The following is a 24,493-nucleotide window of genomic DNA, read 5'->3' as shown; positions in this document are numbered from 1 at the left end:
AGCAAGTTTTTGTTAGCAAAATAGGCCGGTATGCCAACTCAATTTATAATAAATTGGCAAATTATTTTATATAAATTTAAACACATTTTCTGGTTATATCAAGAAAATGCAATATCTTCTGACAGGTGTTGGTTGTATTACTTCTGGTTGTATTATGGTTGTATTTTCATAAGACAACTTCTGGTTGTATTATGAAAATGTTTAGTTTGGTACTGCAAAATGTTGTTAGTCAACAATTCTTGTCATGCTGATAAGCACCGCAAGTGACAGTTGTCTAATAATCAAGAAAGACGGTTTTATAGACTCTTACAAAAAGATGAAAAACCAACTCATTGCTTTTTTAGAGGGAACACCGTTCATGAGTTACGATAGAAACGTTTTTTCGGTGATTTCTACAAGCTTTTGTTTCATGGTGCCTTGTTTCTTTCTCCCTATTATTGAAGCCTATTTTTCGCTGATATGTTAGCAGCATAGCAGGTCACTGTTGTTGCCTGTATTGCGATGTGTCATACATTTCTTTGGTTACTGAAACTGTTAATTGCAAGATATCTTTTGTGAAGCGAAGTGACAACATCAATCTTGCTTGGCGATGAATATTCTAATGAAACCGTTCGCCTCGCTATAAGTGAGCAAAACAAGTGGCATCGTTTATTAGACATTGTTAAAGAAGTCAAAAGTGTTGTTAATGGAGCTTGGTCTGGCAATAGCGTTGTTCGACTAATTTTGTTGCTGCGGTATTCTAAGATAAATATTAACAATATGTAACGCTGAATACTGGGTACGAAATGCGTTCATTTCTAGCATAAGAGTCAACCTACCTAAAATTTTATTAGTGCGGCCCACCACAGCTCTCCTAAGTGCCAAAGTGGCCCGCATGCAAAAAAGGTTGGTGACCCCTGCAGTAGAGGATGAGTGATATTCTTATGCTTACACTGTAGAAAAATAAGTTGCTTTATTGCACAAGGTATTGAGTGGCAATGCGTGACAGATTATTTTGCTGCGACTTCCTTTTCTGCAGCAACTATACAATCAACAAATCACTTCTTTCTTGCATTGATTCCACGTCTACTTACGATGAACCTTGAAACAATACAAGAAAAGAGTTACATCTGGATGAATCGATGGTCAATATACGCATGACCCATTCCCTGTATTCTAAGTAATAGCTTTCAATATATAGCAATACGTTTCAACTCAATTTTAGTCTCTTCAATATTACTCAGTCTAGCACTCTAGCTGCTTCTTTTGTACAACTACAAAACACTTAAAGACTTGTGAGACGATCATGAAAGGCATGGCGTGCTCGCTACTGAATAACCAGGTGTTTCAAACATCAATGAATGCGTTTTTCTCACAAGTTTTGTAACGCCAAGTTGTTTTGACTTAATTAGAGAGAAATCTAAATTTTTAGATGTTAAGTACTGTAGATTGTAGAAGCTTGATTTCTGCTTTTAACATAATTGTATTCAAGCTAAACATTTTTATGTTCAGACTTCAGTGAAAGCGTGTTCAACGTATTCTTCTATAGATAAACAACATGCTGATAAAGAAAGAGATTGACTGGTTGACTGACAAAATAAACTAGTATACTGTACACAGGCAAAATGTTTAAATCTACTGCAAGAACTGTCACTGCACACTGTGGTAAGTGATAAGGTACTGATGGAGACCATACTCAGCTCAGCCAAAATAAAACGAGCATAACTGATTATATTTTACAGTTATGTTATGCTTCTAAGAAGCACTAACTCGAAAATAATCAATCTACAAGTATAACGCCTTCAATTTTGAACAACTAAACACTATCATAAACCAAAACGATGGCAAGACAACATCCAATCATGGACCGGACTCAGCTTGGCGACACCGGGCGAGTTGGCTCAAAATCGCCACTCTTGGAAGAAAATAACCCATGTTGATGCGCAATCTGCTGCAAGCGGAGATGACAACTGATGATGAAACAATATCATTGCAATTTTTTTTTAAAACGATCGGAAAATTTTTAGGTAGTCGTTGTAGCCTTTTATGTTGGGAAATTTTGCACAGTCCATTTTGAACATGGTGCTAAACACATAAAACGTATCAAATAAGACCTTAAACTATAACATGAAAGCTTGCTTCTTTAAACTAAGTAGCTCATAATATCATGTTAGGTATACATAGCTTTTTATCTGCACGACAATGTTATGGTGGAAATATTAAACCACCGACTTTGATAGCCTGCGTCACGAAAGTGAACGACCTCATGAAAGTTTACAATCGGCTTTATGTTCCGATGATGGGCAAAACAAATTCCGAATTTTTTTAAGACAATCAAAGACTTTAGCAATAGTGCGGCACCAGAACGGAGTTTTGCAGTTTTGGAATTGGAGGAAACCTACAACTAGTTGAGTACCTTTGAGTGTGTGGCAAAATTAAAGGAAAAGCAGAAGAGGAGAAAGTAAAATAAAATATAAGTTATTTGAAGAGAAGTGCTTTAAATGCAGATGAGCTCATATAATCTAGCTCATAGCTACTCAAAAGTGCTATAAATTAGGCAGGCTCTGGAATATCAAAAGAAATACTTTTGTGAAAAAAAACTTGCCAATTTACTTTGATTATTATTGCTGTAAGAGCAGCACAATAAAAAATATATACTTATCTTTTCATTAAATATAGTTATTACTGCCTAATACATCTACAGCCTGTTTCACCCAAAAAGGGGCATCATCAGAAGGTACTTTTATATATACTTTTCTTTGAATATCACTGTACTCGATATTTAATATTGCTTTTACCACTGTAACTAAAATGTATCGTTAAATCAGATGGAAAAATTTTTTTCATCACTTGTATTGAGCCCACTTGCCCAATTGTGCAGTATGCAGTCTGAGCTCTTATGTTAGCCTAGAGGCGTGCAACATACGGCCCGAGGGCCAAAATACGGCGTAGTACTCGTTTATGCGCCTGTCTTGTAATATCAACAACAACACAAAAAAAAATGAATCGCTTTTTTCAGTTGTAATTGTAGAAATGTTTTTGCTCTTAACTTTGCCTATGTATTGGTAATTTTGAGGTCATGTAACATCTCTATGTTGTTAAAAAATTAAACTAGCTCACTGAATTGTGGTAACCAGCTTTGTTGGAATTCGAGTAAAAATACATTCATTCTATTAAAATCGGTTTAGCTGGGTTCAAAGTGACCACGAGTAAGCTAAAGAAAAGAAGTTGGTTCTGGAAGACAAATCTTCAACACTGATTGGTCCGAAAAACTTCGTCTTCAACATAATGAAGATGTCTGTACAATTTGCCTGATTTATCAAAATAGACCAACAGAAAAATAATATTTAAGTTATTTTGGCAGCCGATTGTAGCATCGAATAGACAGCGATAGACACGTGTTTCGCCCATGAGGCTGGGCTCATCAGTATGGTTTTGTTGGCTCTTTCTTTCCACAAAGATAAGAGTTAAACTGACTGGTAAAGCGGCGGTCGATTACTCAAGTGGCAAGAATACGGTGCGATACTGATGAGCCCAGCCTCATGGGCGAAACACGTGTCTATCGCTGTCTATTCGATGCTACAATCGGCTGCCAAAATAACTTAAACGTTTAATTGGAGGTCTCAATGGCTGGCGTGGAAGCTACACCGTTCTGGTTAGCGAAGCGTCACTGCAGCTCGCTGTGCTAGTGAGTAATCAGCCTTGTGCTGATAGCCGGGAAGAACGCCTTTCTTCACAGAAAAATAATAATTAATTTATCAAAAGCTTGTTTGATGTGCCTCCTAATTTTAACAAAAATTTCGTTTCCTGTGAGAGCATTTAGAGTTTTAGACAAAAGCATAAACTGTCCAGTTGCCAACATATCAAACAAAAAAATTGAGTCCTCAACACTCTAGATAAAATAAGAACCTAAAAAATTGTCTTCAGCGCTTTGAACTTACTTTCTTGCAAAGAATATTCCAGATTTATTTTAATCAAAGAAAAAAAAATGCTAGAAACCGTTACTCAAACTGCTCACGATAAAGATATAATTTTTCCATTTCACCTTTTACAGAAGCTAAATTTATTGACGTTGACATGCAGAAATTGATCAAATTAGGCTAGAAATTGTATTTAACAGTGTAGTTTTCGAAATGTTTGCTGATCTACATTTTAAACTGTTTATTTTTTATCAAGGTGTCTTTTTTTTCAAAAGCACATTATGTAGCCTAACAGTTGTTTTTAAAGTGAAACTGTTTATAAGGACATAATACCAGAAAGCAGAACATTTGTTTGGTCAACTCTTTTGTCAAAACTGACATTGGCAAGATATGTGGAGATCACATTACGAGCAACAACTAATTGCAAAAAGGTTACTGATAATCTGTGAGTGTAATTCATAAAATTCTTGACTGCCTGATTTTCTGCGTTAGTTGACAGCATTTGTAGCTTTGTATGCTAAAGATTAAAGCAAGGTCCAATTAATTTGTCACAGCTGTTAATAGACGTAGGTATACCTCGTTTGTTAAATAAACATCTAACCCACTTAAGTATATTTGCCCTTAAGATTAATTAAAACAGCTGCACCTCTCTAATAATGTAGTCGCATTGTCTGCACACTTTATGATTTAGCATTCAATGATGTTTGCCTATCTAGTATCTACTAACTCAACTTACAAATGCTTATCCACAGTTGCTTACTTTGTAAATTTTTCTAAAGAGTTTGGAAATAAACTTGCGAACCATAGACTACATTTGCTTTTGTTTCAACAATTCTTATCACTCCATATCAAAACATTTGTACAAATGGCTTGGTATCACTTTTTTAGCATGAATCAAATGACATTAATCCACCAACCATGCCTTGATTTAAAACTATCAGTCTACATTGTAGTAACAGATCATATTTCATGCTTTGTCCCATGTTTAACATTACTTTGGCTCTCAGTCTGTTAGCGCAACCACATTTTATTTCACATTTCCTCCGTTTGTTATAATGACCTTACGACTGTGAATGTGGACTGCGTCAATTCTCACACTGATGTTTTGCAATTAACTTTAACAAACCACTGACTATTGAGCCACACATTTTGGTCGGTGAGAACTAAATGCAGCTCCACTCAGTCCATTGCATAAGTGGAAATATCAGTATAAAAGCTTGGAGTTCACAGATGTTTTTAACAACATCTCATAACAGCGCTTCAACACAGTTGGTGAGCGTATGAAAGTAAGCTTGCACGTAATGTAAGTTGAAGGTGCTCAAAGCAGAGACCACCAGGGAATAAAGAAAAGAGGGTACACACAATTCCGTAAGCACAGGTTTATCCCAGGGATGTCTTATGTTAACAATTGCACAATTAAACACAGCAGTTTGTCGCAAATGTTTGTTTATCTAAAATATTAGCAAAAAAATGAACCATGTTTTGCATCTGGCTTGTAAAGATAGAGACGGTATCTTCATGTATTTATTGAGGATTATAAACAGACATAAAGACATAATGGTTTAAAAGAGTTACCTCTCTACCCAAATTGTATTATTGAGGATTCGTTGACATATGAGAAATAGACAACATGCCTATTGCCTAAGCTCACAGTTTTATCTATTGTTGTTGTTTTCTCACGCTGTTTAAATTTTCACGACACAATGGCAGAAAGAAAACTCAACGGAACCCCGTTAGTAGATTATACTGTACTTCCAACTGAGCGACATGTAGCCTAAATCAAAATATTCTAATATTTTCAAAGCATGAAAATCGTCTCTCACCGTTTTAAAGTACACTTTCAAAAAAAGCTACTTCGTAAGCTACCCCAGCATAAAAAAATGCTGATAAATACCAAAGATATGTAGAATATTCAGACGTTTGCTACTCTCTGCAATATTTATGCAAGGTTGTCGGCAGTCGTATGATGTAAAGTATTTTTCATAACAAATTTATTTCGTATCAATACTAGGGTGCTTTATCGGAAACCCCTTAATTTCGCTTCGAGAGCAATTCCTAACTACACGATAGCGACGAAATCGCTAACAGATGCAGCTGACACTCAAGATGAAAGGAAGGAATTTGGTTTGATTGAAACCAATGACACTCTAAGCAGACGAGCAAAGCAAGAAACCAATGGTGCATATAATTGAATCGATCTTACATCACACATGTTAAACTGACAAAATCCTTGTTTCAATCCTGATTTAACGTTTACCGACGTTGAATCACTGAAAAAGGAAAACTGCTTTTGTTAGGTGGGCAAAGCCTACCTGCTCAGTGGACAGTTGGCTGACGTCTTGGTTTCTACTTCTAATGGATCGTGGTTCGATTCCAGGCAAAGTCAAACCATTTCAAATGTAATACCGATTGAATTGATTCTTTTTAAACTCCGTAAAGACAAATCAAATTAACGTTAAGAAAAGGGTGGTGTCATTCCCGAATGATATTAAGCTTAAAATTACTTATGGAAAGCTAACTTTGTAATTTGCAATTTGTCTATTTTTAGTAAACAAACCAGATGCATAAAAGGTGTCTTCGTTCGAAGAAAATAAGCCTTAAATTTTTTTTTAATGTGTAATCTTTTTTGGAATGTCATTTTTGTAAATTAAAACGTTTATGCTCGTGCTCTATAGCCTTATAGGTTGGTGTAGGTCTACTCATATATTTTTGTGTGTAACTTTTTTACAAAAAATCCAACAGGTTTTTCTTGCTTATTCTCTTTTCTCAATTATTCCCAAGTGCAAACGTTGTTTCTGGTTTACACAGTTTTTATATAAAAATGAAATTTAGAAAATCTGTCCAAGGTGTTTCTATCTTCCTTTATAAAATGAACAAAGACTTTTTTATATTTATTTCTACTAAATTTACTTCGTAAAGATCCTTCTCTTGAGAGAATTGTTGCAACTTCATGATAGGTTTATTTCTATTTTTTGTTTTGTTCTTCCCAAAGTTGGTTCACAATCAAACACAAACGGATCTTATCTTTAGTAAACTGCAATGAATGCAATAATTCTAAAACAGTTCAGTGAAGAACTTGATCAAAGAGGAAGAAGGCTCATCAAGGACTCGTCTTTGAACACCACCAGTTTGTTTAACCCTTTCAAAACGTTAAAAATACTTGTGGGAGCATGACTTGGCACTTTTAAGTCAACTTTACTTCACAGCTGTGATGTAGCGACTCAAACATGCTGAGTCAGCTTAACAGGAACGCATGCAACAACGTTTGTGCAAAAAACTACTCATTAAACTAAAGTGCCGTTTGAAGCACTTTTTCGCAGACGTTGGTGATAATGATCTCTGCGCATGCGGAAAGCTTGGCAAATGATCTGTCAAGTATTCCATGTTTGACATGTTGTAAGGTCATCTCTTCCCAATCACTTGAAACATGTATCCACCTTGTATCGAAAAATCTTTCTTCATCTTTTAAATGTTTAAAACTTTTATGAGGAATGTGAAAAGACACTTCTGATGAGATGATGATTGAGGGAAACTTTCCCCTTAAAATTACCCAATCATTCAATCATTGAAATAACTTTTTATTGGATTGTTAGCATGAGTGAAAAATCAAGTTGTAACGGAAGAGGGTTACACCTTTATGCAGCCTGACAAAAAAATAATTTGGATGTTTCAGCTTCAATTGGGGCACGCCATATAAGTCAATGCAATAAATAAGATTGAAAATGGACACGACAAGAAATTAAAAGACTATTTCCTCTAATAAATTGCTACAGCTCAATATCGTACAACGGAGTGAAACAGTAACTGTTGAAATACTGCAAACATCAGATCACCCGAAATGTAAACGAAGCAACTTTCTCATCTCCAGGACAAGAACTTATCTCTAGTTCACCTAAATAACATTATGGAGATAGTGAAAAACATGCTATTTACTGTTTCCAACTTTTCAGAGTCTTTTATCGACGTTTTACGGACGTTTTGCCAACAACACCTAACTGTAGTTTGATTGATTGATTGTTAAAGAAAATCTTTATCATTGGACTGAGAAAACTTCTTTGAAAACTTAATCATGGCAGTTTCGCATACTTGTAAGTTGCATCAGATTTGAACCACTGACGCAGAGCCGGTCAAGTTTGACAGAGTGAAGTTTCTGATTGTTGATGTGTAATTGTTTCTGTGATTTTTTCCATCCACTAGGTGTGGCTGAATGGAGAGGTGTTCTTGAAATGACTTTCTCAATTGCACACTTCGAGAGTCGAACCAGCGCAGCTTGATCTTGCAGTATCTGTGTTCATAGAGTCAGGCTTTTAACCAACTGAGCATGGAGCAAACTAAACATGATGTCACGCAACAAGCAAACTAGCATATTGCATTTTAATTTAATACAGTATGAAATGATTTCCAAAGTGCGTGATATTGAGTATTTGGACAATTGTACGATATAAGATTGTTCAATTGTGCGAATTAAGTTTGAAATCATGTGCTTTATGTATTGAAAGAAGCTCTACTGCGTTTCATTTATCGATTCTGAAAGAGCTCAAATCAAAGCTCTTTCAGCCCAAAGTAAAACAGGTAAAAAAGCGTTCTGGTCAGGTGTGGTATAGTCATTGTAAAAAAAAAGTTTACATCTTCATCGTAAATGATACACCAGTAGTACAGCAAACATATTTACGTTGCATTTGCGAAGTTTGCCCACTTCGAGATTGCCAAAAAAGATTCTAACAGGTCGTGCAATGCGCGCAGCAGTGTCTGGTTAATATTGTACTGAAAATGAAACCGCAAGATGACATCAAAGAGTAAACAAGTTTCGAAGCAATGTGGTTGTAGCCCGTTTGTCAACCACTCAATTTGTACAAAGTAAACAAATGGGTTGGTGCATGGCCACCTAAAGATACGGCCTGATTTGTCACATTTTGCAGAAATTTCCCGGTTTTTCTAACTTTGGGCGAACGTTTAAATAAATTTTTCTAAAAATTAGATTTTTACGCTTTCTTTTTTCTTTTCCCCAGATGACACAATAGGTTTTAACATCCTCATATGTTGAAAAACAAAGAAAATTGGATTTCGAAGATTTTAGTCAGACTGTTAATTTTCAATAACAGTCTGATTTAGCGTTTTTCAACTTACTTTTTTTCATTTGCTATTGCTTCCCCAAGGCAACAAAAAAGTTTTATGTCATTAGGAAACCGCAAAAAGTAAAAACATCTCAAAAAATATCAGTCAAGCACTAGCAGTAGCTGTAATCAAAATCTGCAAAATGTGACAAATCAGGCCGGATCTCCAGGTGGCCATGGTTGGTGATAGGCATTCTTTTATTTTTTTATTTTTTTATTATCTTTATCCTGCATTGCGGGAAAGCGGACTTGAGCGCTATGCATCGGTGTACGCCTTCCGACATACACCTGACCCACGCTGCAGCCGACGGCAATGTCTGTTTCCATTTGTCTACTTTACTTATAACTTAAATTTGGTACTACCCATTACTCGAAATCGATCACTGGGTAGAGGCAATTATCGTAAAGTTTCTTGCCCAGAGAAACAACAGCAAGTGCGGGTGGCTGGAGTCGAACACGCAGGCTCTTGACTGCGAGCCCAACGCGCTAACCACTCGGCCACGGCTGCCGACACTATTTGTCAACATTTATCATCTTGTTTGCAAACAAAGGGTGTTAAGGGTTAATTTTTTTTTATTTCTTAAAACTCCCTCGAAAACTAATTCAATTCGCCACTTAAGCACATTGCTCACTAACCTCGTTAACAATACTAGGCTACTAGTCCATTCCAGCAAGAAACAAGAAATAAAATGTGCTTTGTGGTGCATACCATATAGGAAAGTAAAACCTTCTTTTAATTTGATGAATTTTGTCAAACACAAAGTATGGCATCTTGATAAAAAAACACTGAAATCTATCGGAGAGTTCACTATCGGAGTTAAGTATTCACAAAAGATGACCAAAGCTTGGTAAAATGTATCTTTTTTTTCTGGGAGCAAGTCCCATATCCCGGATAAAACCATTTTCTTCTTCGAACTGGAACGTCTTGAATTGTCCGTTTTTTCAGTATATACCCTACGTTTTGTTGAAACTCTGATGCTCTCAAAAACATTTTTAGATCCGCTACTGGCTATCGTATATTACTTTTGTATCCATTTTTTCAGCATAGGCCTCCACCTCGATTGCATACACACTCTTACACAGTATGGCTGCAAATGATAGCGCAGGAGCTGATCAACGTAATAAACAACCAGAAGCAACAAGAAATATGATACATTATCGCACCAGCATTCAAAAACATAAATAAGTTTTGCAAATACGTAAAAGCGCCTCATGTCATATTGAAAACTACAAATTTCTCCACCAATCGATGTACAGTAAATACTCCTGTTTATCTGGACAATCGATTTCCGCTTTTTTGTTGGCTACCTTATTCCAATATGAACAACCAGTGCCACCCAATCTAAGGCCGGTTTCTTATTGCGAGATCTCGATGCCTTGATGTTGTTGGAATGTAACAACTTCGGTCGGCTTCATGAGTACTGTAGGCCTATAAGGATGCTTTGTGTCATCGCTTAAAGTGTCCCTGACAGGTTGGACCCAAGTATAGCAACTTTTCTAAGCATTTCTTAGCGCATAATTATTCTTAGCGAACTTTTTAATCTTAACCTCGAAGCTCGACTGGTTAGGGCGAACTTTATACAAAACGACTGCTTCGCAGCGCCACCACTGGCGAAACTCCATATTGCACTGCTCTGGGACGACTTTGGTGGTATTACGTCATCCTGGGTGGGCGTCGTTAGCGACGGATAAAACAAATGCTTTCTAGATGTAATTGGTGGATCACAGTTTGGTCGGAGTTGGTACAAGCGGTTGCTTTTTTCAAAGATTTTTTGTTTTTTTGCAGTTTAATAAAACTGTAGCCTACTGGATAGGATACGTTCCTACAAAGCCTAAAATATACTTGAAGTGAAAAATGAAGAAATCGTACGAATCATCATTCATATTTAATTCATCATCATTTATCACTATTCATAAATAAGTAAAAGTTCTCTCTCATAATGTGCCTTCAGTTGGCCATTGAAATCCGGTGTAATGGCCATCTGGACTTGGAAAATTGTTTCGGATTCGCCAAACAACGCATGACGGCAGCACAATCCGATTGTTGCTTCCGAGAGCATCACCTTGTAGCCTAGTATCCACTCCAATACATGCCTGTAAGCGACTAATTACTGATTCTGCCTGCAAGAAAATAAAATCACTTCTTTTAGTGCGCATTCTTTAGCGTTTAGGGTATTTTTAATCTAATGTAACATCCTTACTCTTTTGATAGGTCTCCGTTTTCTCCTTTCGGTTTATTGTTTTTTCTCCAGTTCTTCCTGCTCCTCATTCAAAAAGTACCCAGAAGTGCAGGATGTAAGTGTGCCTCAAAATCGGTCAAATTGTTAACACAGCTAGATGCGTCTTTCTTCTCTTTCTTCAAAAGTTCTTTCGTCTGTGGCACTTCATGGCAACATACACATTCATTGGGCTGGGGCATAGACTCGCACTTGTGGCAAACTCACCACCTAGAGTTCCCAGCACGTCACTCATTGCTGGGAAGATCCAAATTGGGTTGGTGGTGTTAACAAAATCATCTCCAGTGAAGTGAAGAGAACATAGACGACTAGTTTTGTATGGCCCATCCCACTTTCGAACACTTGAAGAAAACTTTGACTATTTTCTTCTCAGCACCTTGTTTTGTTTGAAAGCGCGAAAAGATAGCATACGTTTTTGTCACGACACTGTCACATAAACAGAAATTTGCAGGCATTACCTCAACCGTAAATTAAGGGTACGGTACTGTTTGTGAGATACTGCTGTTACACTGCAAATGGCTATAGCCAGATTAGGACAAATAAAAAATTATCAAAATTGTAGCTCTACAAGAGGTTAAAAAAACTGCAATTTCAATTGAATTGAGATGTTGTTTGATAAAAGTAAACTTAACCTATTCGATCTAAACCTGATAGCAATAATAAGTTGACTTTTCATTTCGGTAATTCTCATTTTGCACATTCTTTAGACCAGGGGTGGGGAACCTTTTTAGTATTGCGGGCCACATAAAATGAGAAATAACACAGGCGGGCCACTAAAAATTTCGAAATTTTATTTACAGATAAAAAATGCAGCGAAGTAGACAATGATTTATTTCACTTTCACAGCTAGTGGGATGGCTGAAAGTTTTTATTTTTGGTGAGTCGTGTGATGTCTGCTGACACGGAAGATGTTGCAACTCTTAACTACATCTCCACGTTTTTATCAGCAGTCTGGAGCGAAGCCGACTTTTTGTTAGATTCAATTTGGAAAAAAACTGCTCGCAACGGTAGGTGCTTCCAAACAGAGACACATATTTCAAAGCATGTTTCCGCATGACTGGAAAATCATCAGCATTTATGTAGCGTTAATAAAAGTTGAGCAGTGGAATGTTTTGGTACATCGCTTTCAACGTACCGTCACTCTGTGAGCTCTACTATTTCATGTTGGAAGTTACTAGGAACATCAGTTGCAACCACATTGAAAGGAGAGGCAAAAATATCCAACTCCATTTCTTTACTCTTTATGTCCAAAAATCTTGCATTAAATGTCTCCATTAGATTGACACATACATAGACAATGGGTAGCCTATATTTGGCTGTTGTAGAAAGCTTTTGCTCTTGCAAGGTAGGGAAATGTGCGGTGTTATTGTTTTCAAGTTGTACTTTCCCCAGGTAATTTAGCTTCAAATGATTTCACTTTTGCAAAAGAAAAAAAAAATTTTTTACGAAATTTTGACGCCGGCCACATAGAACAGTTACGCGGGTCGCATTCGGCCCGCGGGCCGCAGGTTCTCCACCCCTGCTTTAGACCAACAGAGCCCCACACATTGACGTTTTGCAGTAGTCGTACCATACCTTACCAACTCACCACAGAGAAAGAAAGTATCTTTCCCACACATGGTGACGTCACAGCGGTGTTGCTGTTTTTATTTTCGCAATTAAATGAGTGCCAGATTCGCCAAAAGTGAACGAAAGTTTACAAGCGTGTAACTTAGTAGCCTGTTGATATTTTTTACAATTTGCTGGTCAGGGAAGTTTGTTAGTGTCATCTCTTGTTGTTATTGTTGTTGTCATTGTCATTGTTGGTATCTTAGGTAAATTTAGCGAATTTATTTTCCTGTCGGAGGCACTTTAAGGTACAGAATATAACAAAACGAAACATAGCTATTAACACTACATTGAAGATTAGGCTCTGTGAAGCCATATAGTTCCAATTTATCTCTACCATTGTTTGCAAAAGGCAAGCAACAAGCCATCCTTTTATTAATACAAGACAAGGACAAACATTTAAAAGCGACACGTACGCATTTGATGCGAAAGGTCAATAAAGTCACATGATGTGGACCTAACTAACGAAACAAAAACCAATTTTTTCAAGATTTACTTTAATGCGAGTAATAGGCTACAACGTAAACTTCATTATCAGACCATAACTTTTATATAACAAAATAGAATGCAAGAACGATCGGCCTCTTCTTGAAGTAAAATTAATCTTTAACCAATTCAGGAAAAAAGTGACTCAGGTTGGAGTCTTCTGCCTTGAATTGAAACCCGTTTTAAGTTCAGGTATGTTATCAATAGACAAAGTTGTTCACATGTTTAGGATATGAAGCTTTTGTTTCAAGCTAGCAAGTGTGAATACATCACTAGCACCAGCAAAAAAAAACAAACTACTTTATGGCCCTGAAATGGTGTTGTAATTGGTTGAACGATGCTGTGAAGCACAAAAGTTGTGAATAATGCTGAAAGTCAAACAAGTGGAATCAAACAGGTAAAGCGATTCACAAAACTTTTTACAAAACATTTGTTTCTAAGCTTTTGTTAGATTTTTTGTATTTTTACAGTTTAGCCATGTTGGTAACGCAAAACTATTTGTGAGCCTAGGCAAGAGCACCTACTGGTATTTAGTTCCTTTATTTACTGCGACGTTCAAAAGACATAAATGAAACAATTGTCGGATAGCTACTGTAAGCTGCAAGAAATACCTAGTTGTTCATTTTGCATGAACTTGTTTTGCAATGTCACTTACCACTTCAATATGATGAGCCAGAACTCAACAAGCCAACAAAGTCCACAGCAGAGCAAGCAATAGCCGTGTTGTCGTAAAGGTTATCACAGTTATACATCCGCATTGTAAGCTGGAGGAATTTATTAAACAAGCCTATCTTTTAAAAGGCAATAAAATTGTCGCTCTATGTTGGTTTTCATCAAATTGTTGTGGTTATTGAAATGCTCTCGTATACAGATTAGTACCGTGAGTAACGTTATTGACTACTGCGTGTAATAGCTTCTTGAAGGGAATTCTTGATTAGCATTATTTTGCTTACTTTTGTATGAAGCAGGTTATGAAACTTTAGCAAGTAAATCTTACAAGAACACTGTTGAACACGAATTTGAAACAGTAGACAGTGAGCTTTCAGCATTAAGTTTAAATTTGAAATTGGAGAATGCTGAACACTAAACCTTCCAAGGATGGGTTTGTGGTCATAGCTATTAGAAGCATTATTTAAATACAAAACCAACGCCACTGCGTACGGTGTACAGGCTACATGGCGTCTAGTGTGCTTCCTGTCAGCATGCAAGTTTGCTAAGTTAAAAGTTTGGTTTTCAAGTGGAAAAAAATTATTGACATTTTTTCAACTTGTCCCAAGAAGTAGTTTCAGTTTGTTCAATTTTTTTTCAAATATGGAAAGGTTTATGGCAAACGAGATTTCAAAGACTGAAAAGACCAAATGGATGGAATAATTCTCTGGCAACAACACTTCAACAATCGGAAACTCCACTCTGTCAAACTCGGTGATCGGGCCTGCGTTAGTGATTCAAACTTCAAAGCCTCTGCAAGTTTGCGAAACTGCCAGGATTAAGCTCTGCAAGAAGCTTTCCCAGTCCGAGGATAAAGCTTCAATCAAAACGCGTCAAAGATCTTCACAGGGTTGCATCGGTTAATCCAGTTTAAGAATTTGAGGTCGAGTAGTGAGAGCCCTGGAACGACGTTCGAAAGGGCGCCGGTTCGACACATGGCTTTGGCTGGACACAAGCATGCCTGAAGGTTGTCACGAAGATTGGCTTCCTTGCTTTCTCATCCACTTAATCTAAATCTTCATTCATCCGGTATTTAGATACGACAAACGAACAAAAAAGAATTTGAGCAGATGGTGGTGTGACGAAAAATATTTATTAAGATTATCGAGGTTTCATGATTTTTGTATAATGTCGAAGAAAATCGATACAATGTCCTCACCAATCTGCAAGAAATTAAAGGTTAAATGCCGCAACCCTAGATCATCTACTAATTTTTCTAATCTGCCGATTAAGCAGTTTTCTTTTCGTATATACCGTATATTTCCTATATACGCACTAATTTTTTTCGTATATACCAATCGAAATCCACTAATTAAAATTCCCAATGACTAGTTCACAGATAAACTTTGCTTAAATTGATTCTCGATTAACTAATCAGAAAATTAGTTTAATTTGCCGCTTACAAGATCCGTTGTCGGCGCATCCAACCTGCAATGTTCGTAGTTTATTTGACTATGAACACAACGTGATGTATCCAGTTGCTAAGCAAAACACATTCGCTCATTAAAATAGGTGAGCAGTAGACTATAGATGTTTTGTGTACTTGCTTTGAGGCAGAGACAAGGCAATATAATATTTTATTGGTATCTGGTGTAAGATTTATGGTTCGGCCCTTTAGTTCAATCCCAGTCTACACACCCACAGAGGGAAATTTGATAAGCGTTTTTTGAGCTATAAGCGTGAATAACCTACTTTATTAGTTTTTCTGAACCCTGGCCCACATTCAAAGCTTGGACCGGGAAGGAACTGATTTGGCAGCGAAGTCTTTGATTGTAAAAATATTTTTGACCGTCTAACAGCAAGGCGAGATTACAAGTGAGTCGCGAAAGTCATTTGAGCAGGAAACAAGTAAATTTTGAACTGCTGCGAAAAGGGTTTGATAAACACCAGCCTTCTTGCTCATGTCCAGGACCTATGTGGCAGAGTGCAGTGTTCAAAAGTAAAATCTTCCATCGCTACTTGGAAACTAACTTTAAACTTTGGATAATACAAAACAAACCATCGCTTAACTTAAACCCTAAAGGAGTTATGCCGACTAGTAATTTACGCTTTTATGCATTCTTCTTCTTCTTTCGTTTGAGACTAGATCAAATTTCAGGGCAGGTGGTGGAGAGCCAGGTGAGTGTAGCTTCGTCCAGCGTTGCTATACCATGCGTTCCATTTAGTGCCTTGTAGATGGGACATTCGAGAACGACATGGTCAGCAGTTTGTTCCTCCGCGCCGCATTTGCAGGCCGATGAGGGAGCCAGACCCCACTTGTGCATGTTGGAATGGAAGCGACCGACTCCGGTTCGGATTCTGTTGAGCTTGACCCAAGTCGGCCGAGGAAGGTCCATACCAGGGGGGCGCGCCACCGGGTGGGGCATAAAACCATGTAGTTTGGTGTCGGTGGCGCACCATGCTGCATTCCAAGTGTCTTCCATGAAGTGTGCTGCGCTGATGACACGATCGCTGAATGGTTGTAGTAATTCAACAGCAGCTGGCACAAAGGGGTGTCTTGACTTTAGTTGCCGGGGAGATTCCTGAGGTGGGATGTTGAGTTTTGCATGGAGCAAGTGGTCAGGATCCCCCGCCCGGCGAGCCAGGTGTATAATGGCTCTCTTTCGGCGAAGCTCAGCAGGTTGGATGCCTGCAAGGATTGGTAAATACTCTGTTGGAGTTGGGCGCAGGCATCCAGTCACAATTCGCAATGCGTCGTTGATTGGGCTGTCGATGAGGTGGGTGTGGGCAATGCGGCACCAGGCAGGGGCGCAGTATTCAGCAGTGGAGTGAACCAGAGCCAGGGTTGCAGTGCGCAAGGTGTCAGCACCTGCGCCCCAAGTTGTGCCTGCCAAACGTCTCAGCAGGGCGACGCGAGATGTCAGCTTTTTGCGTAGTGACTGTAAATGGTGACGGTATGTGAGTGACCTGTCAAGTGTAACCCCAAGGTATGTTGGTTCTGGGCAGGGCGGCAGAATTTTGCGTCTGTAGAACATTAGTTTTTGAAATATATTGTGTTTTGAAGACGTAATTGATAAGGTTTGCTGTGCCACATTTTAATCATAATTCTAACCAAATCTAGACCGAAAAGTCACATAGATTTTAATTTGTTTTATGAACTATTTAAAAACTAATTTTTGAAATAGTTTCATTTGGATCATTTGACTTGCAAATGGTTTAATACCTCACGTTTGGTATCATCGAAAAATTTATTTGCTTTTGGATACCTGAAAGTGCAATGTGGTCTGGTTTAGACCTTTCAATTAATTACAAACCCTCGGGCATAAAGAATCAATTTAACCTTTTAAGGAACGGCTTTTATGTTGCATCTAATGGACAAAGAAAGCGCTCGTAACCATATCCTTTGCTTCATAAGCCTGTGTGTTGTGGCATTGAAGACAGGTGCTTACTGCTTGTTATAGAAGCAAAATGTTCTGTTTTGCTGGTAGCCCACGGGAGTGCGCTGAGAACGAGATGTTTTTCGTTGAAGGTTTACCAAAACCATGAGATAAAAAGCGAATGATTTGCCAGTAAAAATATGAATTACCTGACCATCAACCTATCAATAAACAGAAAGTATGCTTGGTTTTGTTTTGCAAACAAACTATAACTTTTATGTCGAAACTTTATGAGTTTTAAAATAGTTTTAAAAATTCACTTCTAGTGTTTGCAGTCAGAGTTTTGTGCACTCATTTCTATTTGGAAGTAAATTATTGGTTTACCATAACGTTTTTTATGAAATGCTTGTAAATACTAAGAATAGCGAGCAATGTATAGCCAAAGTTCACAGCTGTTTGAATGAGCAGTTACTGTTAATTCAAGTACCCTGCAAATAAAGCCATTAAATTAACATCAAACTTACGTAACAACTGCGTAAAAAAAAACTGTACAGTGATCTGACGCCTAAAGCAAAATTAATCCAGTTAACAACATTTTCTTTTTGCCTCGTTTCAATGTCTAACATTATAGACATAATTTGATGTAGTGTGTTTGTAAAATAGTGCGGGAGTTATGGAAATTGCTGGATAAACCAATCGGAAACCCTTTACTACTTCTAAATTGCTATTCCGGAAAAAAATCCTGACTACGATTTATCGTACCAGCAATAAATATTTGCTGATAGCAAGTATCAGATAAATATTCGGAACTTGAGTGTTTGAAAATGTAAAGTTTTAATGGTTATTTTTGCACTCTATTTTGTAGACTGATGTGAGTCAGTGAGTGAGTATACTGTGTACCTTACAACTACACAAAATCATCTAATTCAGAAGGCTGTTCGTCGTTTTAGGAGAACTCATAAGAGCTTGTTATTGGTTTTAAATGTACCGAAAATATTGAACATATTTTGCTGGAATGACGTATCCATCCGGGACCTTTAAATCTTCCTTTTGGGAATCGGACTATGTGACTCTGCACGGGTTTGAGGCTTTGGTTGCTCACATCAAAACGGGACAAAAATCTTGCAAGTGGCTGGAAGACTACTTGAAGCAACGAGCGAAGGTGGAAGAGGAGTATGGGAAGACACTTGTAAAAATATCCAAGTGAGTATCAGTATTTTTTTTAAAGTTTAACAAATTTTCAATGACTTTTTCATGTTTAGTTTTTCCTGCAAACGAGATAAAAATAAAAGCATATCATTTCTCATCAGTTTTTCAAGATCTTTTTAGGACTACCAGTTTATGTTGATGAAATGAAGTAATTTTTCTATCAAGAACCACTTTTGACGATACTGGATCTTTGCAAAAAGTTTTAGAAAAGCTTCAGTCGGAAACTGAAGTTGAAGCGTCTCTGCATATATCCGTAGCTACAAAGTATCAGGAAGAAGCAACTAAACTGGAAAAGTTTCGCGAAAGGTACAAGACAAGTTACTTTCTATCACAATTTTGTGTAAATTTTCATTTCATGCAGCCCCCTGTATTTTCAAGTAAGAGATGAGAATACAGGTTTTTAAATACAAAGTTGTTTAATGGATGAAAGGTGAATAAAAAGCTTGCTATTCAAAATTGAATAGAAAACTAATATGCAGTTTTCTTAATTAATCGACGTTTACTAATGCATTTGCAGAATAATTCCGATTTACTTTTGGACAAAATTTTGATTTTGATTAAACGCACTGCTTATTTAAAGTCCCTTAGCTTATAGCAGGTGTCATCAAATTATGACTCTCCGGCCAGATCTGGCCCGAGAACTTAGACCACCGGCCACTAAGAATGTAATTCAGCACTGAACAAAACTTCTATCAAAAATTAACGCTGTGTGAAGGGTTTAAGTTTTAATTTAAGATTTCTCATCCTTTCTTTTTATTATAATGTTTTGAAAATATCAATTTTTGAAAGATTAAATATAATTATGTGACTTTGGGAGTAGGCTATAAGACAAAACAATGAGTTTTTTCTCCACAACCCATTCGCCTGCAACAACCGAACGTGTCAATTGTTGCATACAGCCGAATAAATCACATCCACTCTGTTGAATCACTACCACAGGTTGGAGACTGTATTGAACAAAATGGTTATCTGGCCCGCGAACATCTAGTTTTAAAGTCACCAGGCTTTTCTCAAAACGTTTGGTGGTCTCTGGCTTGGAGAAAAGTGAAAAGAGTTAAGTACGAAGAAAGCTTTGTTTCCCTTACCCTAAACACTTTATTTCGCAAGCCATAAACACACCGTACTTTAGCACTGGCCACTGATACAACATTTTTTGGTAGTTTAATTTTTAGGTCAAAGTATATTTCTCATTCTTGCCACAAAGAATTGACTGTCCACGTCCACGTCACTGCTACGTCATTAATAAGAAGCCTTTGATTGCAAGTCTGCTTCAAACCATACTTACTCAATTTCATTTTGTTGCTGCAGACAAAAAGAAGAACGCAAGAAAAACGAAGATTTTCTCCGGAAAACTCATAAATTTAAAGCAGAAGCATTCCGTCGAATGCAGAACTGCAGGTAGGTGAAAAAAGACAATTGTATATGGAACGTTGGCCCTAAGAATGAAAATATATGTTGTCAAATTAGTTAGCCCAACGACCTTTACTTGTTTTTGTGAAATTTGTATGGAGTCATAATTTGTGATCGAGAAATCATCTTGTTGAACGAATGGAACAAATCCATACGGTTGGTTGATACTATACGACCTTCTATTGTAATGTTACCACGGAAGAGACAAGATAGTCTACTTTAGACCCATGCTATACTGCAGTTTTTCGGTTGTTAAAGACATTACGACAATTGTCTTACTATAGTTTGTTTTGGAGTATCTAATCGTGGTTGAAGATTTAGATTAAGTGAACTAGAAAAGCAAGGAAGTCAATTTTCGTGTTCATGTTCAGGCATGCCTTTTTATGTGTTTTTCTAAAAACACTGTCGCATGCTCTCGAGGGGTGTCGAACCAGCGCCTTTTCGAGTATGTCTAACCTGCGCTCTTTTGAGCTCTCATCGCTCGAGTATGTAGCCGATTATAGCTTGTAGTTTTATTCACAGATCTACATATGAAAGTCGATTTAAAGCAGCTGAAAAAGCTGAGCAAGAAGTCGATAAAAGCAGAATAAATTCCAAGCAAAAGGATGTCGAAAAAGCGAAAAAAAGTGCAACTCAAACACAAATCAATGCAAAAAAGGCGGATGATGAATATAGAGCAGCTGTAGGTGCATTGGAAGTGGCCCGGCGACAATGGGTAATTTATTGAATCCGATCTTAGGAAAAGTAATTAACGTTTTCTTTGAATTATTTGACAAAAAAAATGCGAGACTTGCTTTTGTATTCAAAAATAAGTTGCTATAAAATAGAATGAGTTTCGCTTTAAGCAGCACCATTGATATTTATTACTGTGGATACAAACGATTTGTTTCTACCTAATGCTGTGGTTTTAGCGGTTTATCACCGGTGCAGCATGCAGTAAAAGTTGCTACACTTTAACAAGAATGGTATGTGCATTGACCACATTTGTGTGGCGAATGCTCTGCAATACAATTAAAATTATCAACTTTATGTGGTGCTTTCCATTTCTTTATTTCTGCATGATTAAAATCAAAACAGCAGTTACCTTTATAAAGCGGTGGGAAGTATATTCCCATGTACTTTTAGTGCGTTTGCAAACGTTGGGAAATATGTTTCCAAATAAATCGTAAACTCCACCAATGTAAATGTGTGAGAAACTATTTTCCGGTTTCCGAAGTCAATTTGATCAGGCGGTTTACAGAAACAGGAAAGTTTTAGTGGACAAAAGAAGTGTTTTTGAAATTTTCATTGTTATAGTTAACAAGTTGATTCTGAGCAGAGAAAAAACTTTAAAACAAATTTTTTTGGGTGTTTTTGATGAGAATATATGTCACAAGGTTACAAAACAGCAGTTTTTCTAACAGAGTCTAGTTAGTTTGCTTTGGTTAGCAATGTTACAAACTCACTACTTTAGGAAATATATTCCCACTGCCTGTTAGGTTGACAAAATTTCATAAATAGACGTTGACAACCAATGATGTTATTTTGGTAGTAATAGAAAAAAGCTTTTTTTTGTTAATTTATCAATATATTATTGTACTGGATAGCATTACTGTTCACAAGGGGTCCAGGGGATAACTTTAAACCTGGGCCCTCCACGATTTTGGAGGCCCGGAACCTTGAAGAAACCACCACATATTTTTGGAATGAAGCATATGTTTCTTAGAAGTGTCTTGATATAGGGCCGAAGATACTGGTACAGGGTCCAAATTATCTTCTCAACGACTCTGCCTACCGATATAAGCTATGGTACCAGTATCCTGTACCGCGCGCATTCAGCCAAATCTTGCCTTATCACTACCGTACTGTATGCTACTGCAGGAATATATTTGATATTTGTATTATTCAGTGATAAGCTTCAAAGCTGTAGACTAAGTGTGTATACCACAATGTCAAGACTCATACCGATGAGCATTGCTGAAACGCTTGAACAACATATTCAAGACGATGATGGTGATGCATCAGATCACCGCAGACAAGGCAGTTGGAAAAATATCATCATTTAGGTATAGGCAGTGGTGAGAATATTCCCAGGCGTTTTCGATATGAACCAACGTGAAAAAGTTTTGGCATGGTTTTGATATTTTGGTATGTAACTAAGCTCAGCAACATATACATTTTTTCAAAACAATTGTCATGTGACTACCGCCCATTAAAGGCCAACGTTTTAAGTTTTGCTTGCAGGAGCTTTTGTGACGTATAATTTGTACTATTTGACAGCACTCGATAAAATGTTGCTCAACTGCATATTATCATCATTGCCTTGCATACCATAGGCCTTGCACGATTCACAAAATAGATAGGCTATAACTTGTCATTGTTTTCATGTCGTCAAGTTATAGCCTATCTATTTTGTGAGTCGTGCAAGGCCTATGGTGCGTTGCGCTTGAAATGGCTTTGCCCGTGGTAGGATTTCTTTGTGGGGTTTTCTTTGCCTGCCTTGCTCTTCTTTGCTATGAGCTAAACGCATCAAGACGTGTACCCCTTACGACCATCAGCACTCTTGATAACGCACCATGGCCGATCTTCATAGCAACTGTCCATACAAATCTTAAATATATCAGCTAAAGCTATGTGGGCTAATAAAGCTATAGCCTAAATATATGTTGTTTTTGTAACATTTTCTTTTTTTATTTTCCCTTTATATCTAAAATTTTTCTGAAGGTGTTGCGACCGTGCCAAATTTCTTTCAACTCAATAACTTACTTCGGTCTCAAGCACGTTTTAACGTTCGCGTTTTGTCGCTTCTACCCTTTTCTTGACCTTTGCTATGCTGACGTGTATTGTTTTGATATGATGGTCAGAAATAAAACAACTGAACTGAACTGATTGTCACTTTTGACAGATGACTTACACATATTTTTCCTACGCCGTTCTATATTTTGTTGTTTTCATCCAACTGTAAAGCCATTTCTGCAAAGCCTACATTGGTTAAAACACCGGTAAATAGTAAAGGCTGGGTTCTTAACCACTATGGATGCACTAGGTTATATAGCCTAATGAAACAATGCTGCCCCCATTAAAGCAAAAACAATTAAACAAGTGTTCTTTTTAGGAGCAAGACCATGTGACTACTTGCGATAATTTTCAAAAAATGGAAGAAGAAAGGAGGAAATTGATGAGAAACGCAACATGGATCTTTTCCAACTACGTGTCAGACTTTTGTTGTAAGCTGGACGACAGCCGAGAAGCTATACGACTTACAGCTGAGCAGTGTGATGAAACTGCAGATATTCGAGATTTTGTGACTCAAAATGTAAAATGCAAAAGTCCTTTGCCTACCATTGAATACACGCCATTCGGACCACTTGGCTTCTCTCCTCAGATATCAAATCCAGTTCAAATTGAAGTGATGCTTCCTTCGCCTCAAGAAAATGGATCGGCTCATATATACGAGTTTAGTGATGATATAGAGCCAACGTACATTGCGTTGTATGCATACCAGCCAGCTAAAGAAGATGAAATTGAACTGCAAGAAGGTGATCTCATCCAATATATTGACTCAGTTGAAGAAAATTGGATAATGGGTTTAAATACGCGTACTCAAGAACAAGGGTTACTTCCTTTGACTTACCTCACATCTCAATAATTCGTAGCCTACAATATTGTCTTAAGTTAAGTATAAAAGTAATTTAAACAGTTGCTAAGATTAAAGTCTACAATACGACTCCAATATATAGAATTTGAAAACCTGAGTTGTTTCTTTGAGGTGTTTCTTTCCAATTTTCTGAGTTCAAGTGGTTTAAATTAAAAGATTGTGTTGAATAAAATATCCTCTTCTAGTCAGTTTTGTGAGTTGGTGATAAAATGCTTATGAAAACTTTTCAAATGGCTCGGGAAGTATTACATCATCACTATCACAGAACTATTATCATGAATAGTGTTTTATTTTAAACAAGTAATGGAACAAATTTTGTTTACTTCCTTAACAATCTTTTTCCAAGAAATCGTTACTTACTGTAACTTAGAAGATAGACGGCATGACACTGCACTTAAATAAACTAGGAAAATAGAAATTTGATTGTTTTTTAGCGTAAAGTTGAAAAGAACCATGATGATGCTGCTGATTGAGACTCTGTTGAGCAAATTTTGCCTTTGTTATAAAATCTTCAAAATGTATTTGAATGCGCTTTATTACCGTAATTACATTTTATGATTCTAAATCACTTTATCATAACTGAGTGAAAAACTTTTGAAACACAATTCAAAACAATTTTGTTATACAGTAGACAGGTTCAACTTTTCGTGTAAACGAATCAAGTGTAATAAGCAAGAACTCCCCTTATATGTTTTGTGAAGCTTCGGACACTGTATTATGATTATTAAAAAGACATTAAAATCATATAACTTTAGGAGAAAAACTCCTTGCTGCCTCCGAAACAGATGATCAAAAAATTAAGTTATAGAACAATATCCAAACAAAGCGCAAACCGAAATAAAAAAAAACGAACGTTTTCGTTCTACTG

General features: G+C 37.0%; 1 protein-coding gene across 1 annotated transcript; it reads left to right on the top strand.

Moving 5' to 3' along the window:
* Positions 1-18,307: 18,307 nt before the first annotated feature.
* On the top strand, positions 18,308-24,169 carry LOC145767256 (proline-serine-threonine phosphatase-interacting protein 1-like). The gene is made up of 5 exons (XM_082579047.1): positions 18,308-18,572; positions 18,744-18,884; positions 19,887-19,976; positions 20,511-20,703; positions 23,083-24,169. The coding sequence occupies exons 1-5, from the start codon at positions 18,385-18,387 to the stop codon at positions 23,614-23,616; spliced, it is 1,146 nt and encodes a 381-aa protein (XP_082435173.1). The 5' UTR covers positions 18,308-18,384; the 3' UTR covers positions 23,617-24,169.
* The last annotated feature ends 324 nt before the right edge of the window (positions 24,170-24,493 follow it).

This window comes from Aplidium turbinatum, chromosome 3, assembly GCF_918807975.1.
Source record: "Aplidium turbinatum chromosome 3, kaAplTurb1.1, whole genome shotgun sequence".
Lineage (NCBI taxonomy): Eukaryota > Metazoa > Chordata > Ascidiacea > Aplousobranchia > Polyclinidae > Aplidium > Aplidium turbinatum.
Note: the sequence above shows the minus strand (reverse complement) of the source record. Positions and strands in the feature narration are given on the sequence as shown.